Source organism: Glycine max, chromosome 19 (assembly GCF_000004515.6).
Source record: "Glycine max cultivar Williams 82 chromosome 19, Glycine_max_v4.0, whole genome shotgun sequence".
NCBI lineage: Eukaryota > Viridiplantae > Streptophyta > Magnoliopsida > Fabales > Fabaceae > Glycine > Glycine max.
Window position 1 is genome coordinate 4,290,695 of NC_038255.2, and position 8,285 is coordinate 4,298,979.

General features: G+C 31.8%; 1 protein-coding gene and 1 pseudogene across 2 annotated transcripts; one reads left to right on the forward strand and one right to left on the reverse strand.

Moving 5' to 3' along the window:
- Positions 1-252: 252 nt before the first annotated feature.
- On the reverse strand, positions 253-5,794 carry LOC100814858 (solute carrier family 25 member 44). Of its 2 annotated transcripts, none has more exons than XM_014771423.3 (6): positions 5,646-5,794; positions 4,416-4,762; positions 3,085-3,281; positions 2,447-2,585; positions 1,356-1,509; positions 253-608 (listed from the first exon to the last, which is right to left on the reverse strand). In XM_014771423.3, exons 1-6 carry the CDS (start codon positions 5,677-5,679, stop codon positions 574-576), a joined length of 906 nt encoding a protein of 301 aa, XP_014626909.1. In that variant the 5' UTR covers positions 5,680-5,794; the 3' UTR covers positions 253-573. The 2 variants fall into 2 exon arrangements, with proteins under 2 accessions (XP_014626909.1, XP_003554927.1); XM_003554879.5 differs by having other exon boundaries at positions 4,416-4,797.
- A 1,384-nt stretch (positions 5,795-7,178) lies between these two features.
- On the forward strand, positions 7,179-8,285 carry LOC100815388 (uncharacterized; annotated as a pseudogene).

Sequence of the window (8,285 nt, forward strand, 5' to 3'; positions counted from 1 at the left end):
TTCTTGTTTATGAAAAGAAATAACGATCACAAATGTCACATTTTTTATAGATACTAATAACACATTATTTACCATGACTAAAATCATATGATAATTAGATGACAACTTTTGCCAACTTTCAATAAGAAAACTGTCAAAGATTATCTTACACACTTTGAAATTGTTAAGAACTAGAAAAAGTATTTTTGAAGGTTAAACACTAAAGTATACGCGGTCGGTGGAGAAAAATCTGAGACAAGCACACATTTAGCGTGGGCAGAAAAAAAAAATCTGATTGTAACTTTTTGCCTCCTATTGTACATTATCGATAACAATGTTGGAAAAGAATACACCTATATCCGATTTAATCATCGAAAAGAATGAAACTAATTTTCTAATACGAAAAATTCCATATCTATGTATGCAACGATTATTTCCTAGATGAACAATCAGTTAACATAACTGTCTGCTTAAAGTTCAAAACCTTTTAAGCAGCAAATCTGATTATGTCCAGCAGCAAATCTAGGGCTCAATTGCCATTGTGATTTATGAGCATATTCTTTCCAAATTTGAAAAAGACTGCCAGTGTACAGATCAATTGCCTCCTCCATCTTTTGCACACAAGCGCTCTGAGTGGAGCATTGAAAAAATTTCAAAACGAGTTAAAATATTTTCATATAGAATAGAAAAGGTACTATAATACAAGATTAAAAAGTGTCAAACTCGTTTAACAGACAAAATCATGACACAAACCAAATAACAAGTCTACGGTATCTTAAATAAAAAAGAAAACAAAATAAATTATCTTCAAAAAGGACAAAAACTATACATTTATTTTTTGCATAATTCTCCCTTGAGTGTCCATAAATTTAAATAAATAACGGTCCAAGGTTTGACTAAAATAACACTAATCACTAGGAAAAATTCAATTCACAAAGGTTTCGGATTCTTAAAATTGTGGCTTAAGAAAACGACCATCCCTTGTGAAAACTTCAGATGATATTTCAGTCATACTTAATTTCAGTGAGTCAACTGCCTGCAGCCTAGAGTGCACCATAAAAAAGTAGGAGATAGTCTAAAAGTAAAAATTCTTATTTGGCATGCAGATAACATTAAGATGTAAATGCATCGTAGACAGTGTATAACATACATAACAATATCATATAAGCAGTGCCACAAGATTTACCAGCAGAATTGACTACTTAGCATCCATAATTCAGAACTATGATGGTGGCAATATAAAATCAATAAATAACTAAAACAAGGATTATTAGAGTTAACAAAAAATTACATAGTTATTTCAATATTTAAATACACCAAACCAGTATAAACAAACAGGATTATCAACACAATGAAATCAGAGAGCAAGTTCTTACTCAGATATTCATAAGCCAATATCATTGAAGTACCCCATGCTGACGTGCTGAAAAGTCTTGGACCTAATCCTCTATATACACCTTTCCAACCATCCTCAGCGATCAAATCTTTAACAACTTGTTTTACAGGGATTTTCTTTTCAAGTCCCAGCACCTGTACAGCAAGCCATTGAGTCAGGAAAATTTATTAGGCAGTGGCAAATTAAATGAATATGAATGAGATTCAGCATGGAAAATGCAATCACAATATGATATAATAATCATAAAATGATATTCCAATTCTTCCCCTTTGCATTGTCATCTTTCTAAAAAATGAGAACTTCAACAATCACCAAAACTTACTGGAGTAATACATATATTACTATCTTTGCATCCATAATATCAAAGGCTAGTTAAAAATCATATATGGCATTTATTAGGCAACACTATTTCAAAAATTTTAATAAATTCAAATTTTGTAAATCTGAATAAACTGGTTTATAAAAAAGACACTAAATATTTTGAAAAAAGTTAAAATCACCGAAAAAGTTGCATTTGTCAAAAATTCATACTAATACACAACTTTTTTAATTTTTATGTAAAATATTATAATCCACTAAATAAGGAAAGTAATCGTAATAGATAATCTAAAATATTCTAAGATGCAATTAAGATATTTTTGGATATTTCCATATTTTCTAACCCAGATGATAGAGTCCAATTAAGTCAAAATGAGTAAATTTTAAACTTGATTTATGGAGAAAAGCTATAGAGTCAAAGGGATTTTGGTTAAGAAGAAAGCAAACTATATGGAACACAAATTTAAGATGCAACAGTATTTTGGAGGTGACAATCAAGTATCAACCACACTAAAAGTTGAATGGTTTAGTCATTTAGGTATCTTGGGTCCATCTTATGAAGTACCAGGGTGACTGATGGCAGATGTCAAGCATATAATTAAAGCTAGATAGATGAAAAGAATAGCACAAGCAATTTTTATGTTTCTTGTGAATTTATCAAATAGAAGAATTAGCATCCACACTACACTGATGACCAAAGAATACAAACTCGTGCAATAGAAAAAAACGTGTGTTCAACAAGGTTATGAATACCTGTAATCGTGTCTTGATAGTATCCAATGGGTTTGTAATGCAGGATGCAGTAGCACCAGCAATGATCCCTCCAGTAGCCTGAGCAAAAATAATCTTTGGTAGACTAGGAGTATATTCCTCACTGTTATCTCCCAAGAATCTGCCAAAGCAATCAGTGAAAATGATACTTAATACCAGATAGTACGACAAAAAAATGCAGAAATAAAATATTAGTATGATGTACTGAAAGTTGACATAATCTAGGATAACAACAAACGTAAAGGATCTTTATCAGATGTTTTGCAGTTTTACCATGTCCTTGGAATACAACAAATATACACATCTTTAACTTAAAATGAGCTAATTTTGAAATCAGTACATTTATTATAATGAACATTTACATAGATGATAAAACAGAACCTAACTAATTGATAGATTGCAAAAATTTACAAGTTCTTTCAATACACTCATATTACTAATAGCATAGTACCCTAATGGTGTTGGTTAAACATCAGAAAGGAAAATATGTCAAGTTAAACATACAATTTTCTATGGATATTCAGTTTTTCTAACCATTTGATAAAGTATAATATAAAGGAAAAGGTAATGCAACAATAAACCAGCTTTAAGACTGCAGAACAAGCATCATCATGTCTCACCTCCATAAGTAGCGTTGACTTGAACCATAGCTTGCCCACCATACAACATTAGATGGTACATAAGTCATGACAGATAGACCAAATCCTCTATATAATCCCCTGATGCCATCAGACCTTAACACCTTACGAGCAACATCCAAACCCCCACTATATTGGGCATGGCCTGATAATCCTTGCACCATCAACTTTTGGCTAACCTAATATCATTCAATGTAAAGGTAGTTAGAGTTGGCATATAAGATGAAATTATATGAAAATTTAGATAAGAAAGGAGAAAATCGCCATACTAATTAAATTGAATGATAATGGAAACTAAGAATAACAAGATATTAAATTGATACACAGTACTATAATGTGATACATACAACATACAAAGTGTCATACTAATATTAGGTTCCAAATCCTACCTACCTAAGTAGATAAAGAAAAATATGGAAACCACCTCTAAGAAATCATTTATCTATTAAGGATTCTAAGAAATTTTTATAACATATAATAATGATATTAAGAAATATTTTCCAGATGTTCTATTAAGGATTCATTTATCTATATTTCAATAAAACAAAAAATGTTTTATCAAAAGTAAGAAAAAAAAAACATGATAAAATATTTTTTCTCATTCATCTGAACATGTCATTAACACCCTTCCGAAAAGAAGCAATATATGTATGGACAAAATAAATTGAAAGCATATAAATTGTTACTTGCTAGTAATTAAATCAGGTGTCATGCTCCAATAAAAAAAACAGAATACAATGTAAGTCAGCAGATAAAGCACAATACTACAAAACCTTTCTTTCAATCCTTAAAACATTTCTGATACATGAAGTTTATGGAACTAAACAAGTTGGAGTTTGACTAAAACATAAGTGTACAAAATAGTGTTTAATTTTATTTTTTTAGTATAGAAATAGTGATTAAACATAAAAGAATATAACTAATACAACTTACAAAACCATATGCAAAAATAAGTACAAAAACACTTTTAGAGCTAAAATAAAATTGAATTGCAACAGACATCTAAAAGAACATCAGTGTATATATTCCAAGTTTCAAGTTAAAAACAAACTTAAAAGATTGTTGGCCAGCTTGCACTGTCTAACTATAACAAACTTAAAAGATTGTTGGCCAGCTTGCACTGTCTAACTATAACTAACTTAACAGATGTACGAATGTACCACAATAAGTACAAGTATCATATACAGCCATCAGTAAGTCCAAAAGAAGATAATTTTAAATGAAAAAAAAAAAGAAGATAATTTTAAATTTGAGTATAAAACTACAGACACATGTGCTCAGCAGCTCAGGTTAGGCCAATTAGATTTTCATACCACATCAATTGGAACAAATAGAGTTTGTGACAAAAATGATGATGCCATGCCTGCAATTCCATTTGCTATGGCAGCCTGAGTAGTTTCAGATAGTCTAAACGGCTCCACCACCCTGAAGGAAGCCACCTTGGTTGTCTCTAAGGCAGTGAGGAATATGATTCTGGTAGGAATCGCTCCAATGATAACTGTACCAAACCCTTTATACAAACCAGGGATGCCATCCGTTTTAAGTAAACCTTTCACAACAGAAAACGCACTTCTCTCCAAAGTATCCTTTGAGGCAACCTGCAGCCTAGTTTTCACAACAGAAACCGGGTAGAGTGCCGCTGTAACACCCGTGAAGAGTCCTGCTCCCACAACAAAGAACTTCTTTTTATCTAGCCTACAAAAATAAGTGGAACTCACTAAATATATAGAACTTCAAGACACCAAGTTCATCATCCATAAAACACATTCCTAACAAATAAATCCAATATATCTAGAATAAACCACCATTTTCATCCTTAAACTATTACCCTCTTTCCTAAGAAGTCCCTAAACTAATAAAATTATTTAAGTAACAGTGTAATAGCCCTGAAGTATTGAACATTCATTACATTATTCCCTCAGTTAATATATTTCAGTAAAACTCAAGGACCAATTTAAAGGATTTTTTAAATATTTGAAGGACTACTTAACATGATTTTTAATACTTTCAGAACTACTTAAGCAGTTTTTTTTTCTTTCTTTTCTAGGGACCACTTAGGAAAGAGAGTAATAATTCAGGTATGAAATTAATGGTTTACTTTACTTACTATAACTTCAATCTCCGCGAAGACCCAGTTTCCACAAATGAAAGATTCATTGAACATATCGTAATATACAAGAAAAGAAAAAAGGTTCTTGAGTAGGAAAATGAGAGCAACGATCCAATACAAGCAGCGCAACACAACGAAGAATCTAGAATCTTGAATCTTGGTAGTTCAAATACGTCTTCGAATCGAGCAAGCATCAACACTTAACACTACATTTCAAGCTCGCAAGCATTACCTCTCAAACAGTTATTAACACATTTTCATGTATATCACTTCGAATTCGAGTTCGTTTCATTCAGGATATATACACAGAATCTTTAAATCTTTAAGCAATAGTTTTTAGTCCACACTCAATATGAACGCGAACGAAGTTGGATTACGCAAACGAAAAGCTAAATCAGAAACGAAGATAAGATGGAGGAGGAAGTGAAGAAACCTGTCCCAGTTAATCTCGGAGGAGGCCATTGCATGGATCGCTTGGAGCTAGCTGCGGACTTCGAATATCGAAGAGAAAGCGAAGCGAAGAAAGAACGAAACTGAGAAGAAAGAACTAGACGAAATGAAACTCAAGAAATGAAAGCAAAGAACCTTCTGTATTTAAATATGAAAAAATTACATATAATATATTGAATGCTTGTATTTTGTTTTTCGCTAAAATGTAATTTTCTTTTTCTTATTTTTTTTAATGTGTAATTTTAGTTTTTATTTTTTTAATTGAAATATTTTGTTTTTTATTTTTAAAATATATGTGATTTTAATTCTTTTTAATTAAAATATTTTATCTTTTACTTTTAAAAAATATGTGATTTTAGTCTTTTTTATTAATTTTTTACTTGACTATGCACTTTTTTAAATTTTTTTTTATAAAGAATTTAAATTTTTTAAATTTTAAAACAGAATTTTAAATAATTAAAAATGTGAAATTTTAATTTCCTTCTGAAACGTAAGAAATTAAAATTCTTCTTCTATAGACTTTAATCTCCCTTGAACCAACAGTTCCCCCATCCCCTTCAAACCCCACACCCTCCATTGTCGTCGTTTCACGCGACTCCACGTGTCCTCTCCCACCTCCCTCACCCTTCCCCCAACAGTGATAACTGTTTGGGATAAAATAATGAAGGAATTGTTAATTTTTCTCTTTCATTTCTTTCGTTTTGTGTGAAGAATTAAAATTTTAACATCATTTAAGTTTTTATACAGAAAGTGTTAAAAGTTTGTGAATTTATCGTGCTTGGAAAATGATCGCGTGCTAAGCGCGAGAATATCGTCATACTCGTCAAACGTGGCAATCATGCTTAGCGCGAAGGATGCGTGAAAACCAAGTTGAGTTGCACTTGTAAAAGAAGGAGAAAGAAGAAGGAAAAAACACACAAAAAAATTCAAGAGAATACAATTCATTATCGAAGACAAAGGTCAAAAGTAGGAGAAGCAATCATTATGAGCCACTCATTCCCTCCATTCCCTTTCTTAATTACCCCCTTTCTAAATATTACTCTCTTGCAATTGTAAAACTCCTCATGTGACAATTAGAGGCTAAAAACTCTTTTTGTTGGGAGCTTAGCAGCCAATTGTGTAATTTCTCTTCCTATCAATCTATGAATATTACTTTGTCATTATCCTTTTTTGTGCTTAATTTTATTGTTTGTGGCTTGATCATCCATTTGCATGGTAAGTTTTAGGGATATCTTTGAGAATTGTTATTCTCTAATAGAACTGGGAAAGGATATCTAAGGGTGTGTTTGGTTTGCATTTTCATTTTTTGTTTTCATTTCATGTTTTCATTTTCTGAAAACTGTTTTCATTTTCAAAATATTAGAATTCTGAAAATATGTTTGGTTTGACTTCTTGTTTTCTGTTTTCATAAAATAAAAATACTGAAAATTTATGATATATTGACTTCTTGTCTTTTTGTATTTTTAAATTTGCTTAAAATTACATTCATTGTCACTGCAATTTCATTTTACCCGAAATGAGGTTTCTGTTCTCAACTGAAAACACTAAAAACGAGAATTTATTGTTTTCATTTTCTAGTTGTTTTCTGTTTTCATTTTCACTGAAAATGTTTTTAGAAATCCAACCAAACACATTTTCATCACCGTTTTCTGTTTTTAGTGAAAATGAAAACAGAAAACAACCAAACCAAACACCCCCTAAATAATTCATCACGAGGGATAGATTGATTTTATTTAACTTGTTATACATCTCCATTCTTAATGCAATTTAATTATTTTATCTCTTAAAGGGATTTAGGAGAGAAAATAAATAAATTAGATTCTTTCACTTGAGAGATCATGATTAGAGTATATGAGTAAATGCGAGTGAAAATTAGAATAAACATAAATAGACAAAAATCATTAACATTATATCAAGAGTAGCTCTGGTAGGCTAAGCCCCCAACATTCTCATCTTCTGAATTAACTTCTGTAATAATATTGGTTTCTCTCATCTTTTTTGTTTTAATTAATTAATTCTTTTTTATGTTTTTTTTTCTATCTTGTTTAATTTAAATTAATTTCCCGCCGATCTATTTTACTGTTCTTTTCACGACCTTTTAAACCAAATTATTTATTGCTTGAAAATTATATATTCACCTACCTAAGTACAAACAAAGTCTTTGTAGACTCGACACTCGGACTTTCGTTTTACTTTACTACTTGGGACAATTTGGTGTACTTGTCAATTAAATCAACAGTGAGACCATATTCTTTGTCGGTGGGGCCAGTACCGCGACCTCGCAGCGAACCTCCTCCCCGATTTCACCCTCTTTTGGCTCCCCCTGACCCTTGTTGCGGTATCACGCGCCATGTACATGTGCTACAGGTTCACCAACCTTCGTGTGACCATGATCTCAGACCTGACGGGGCAGGACCACAAGGACTTCAGCTACAATGTGATCAAGGATGTACAGGTCATGTCGAGCTTCATTGGAGAGTGGGGTGACGTTGTCATAACGCTCAAGGATGGCACCAAGGTCGATCTCAGGAGTGTCCCCAAGTTCAGAGAGATTGCCAAGTACTGCCTCACCATGACTCAAAACTCCCTCGTCTTGAATGAAACTGGACCCAAAGGCTTTTAG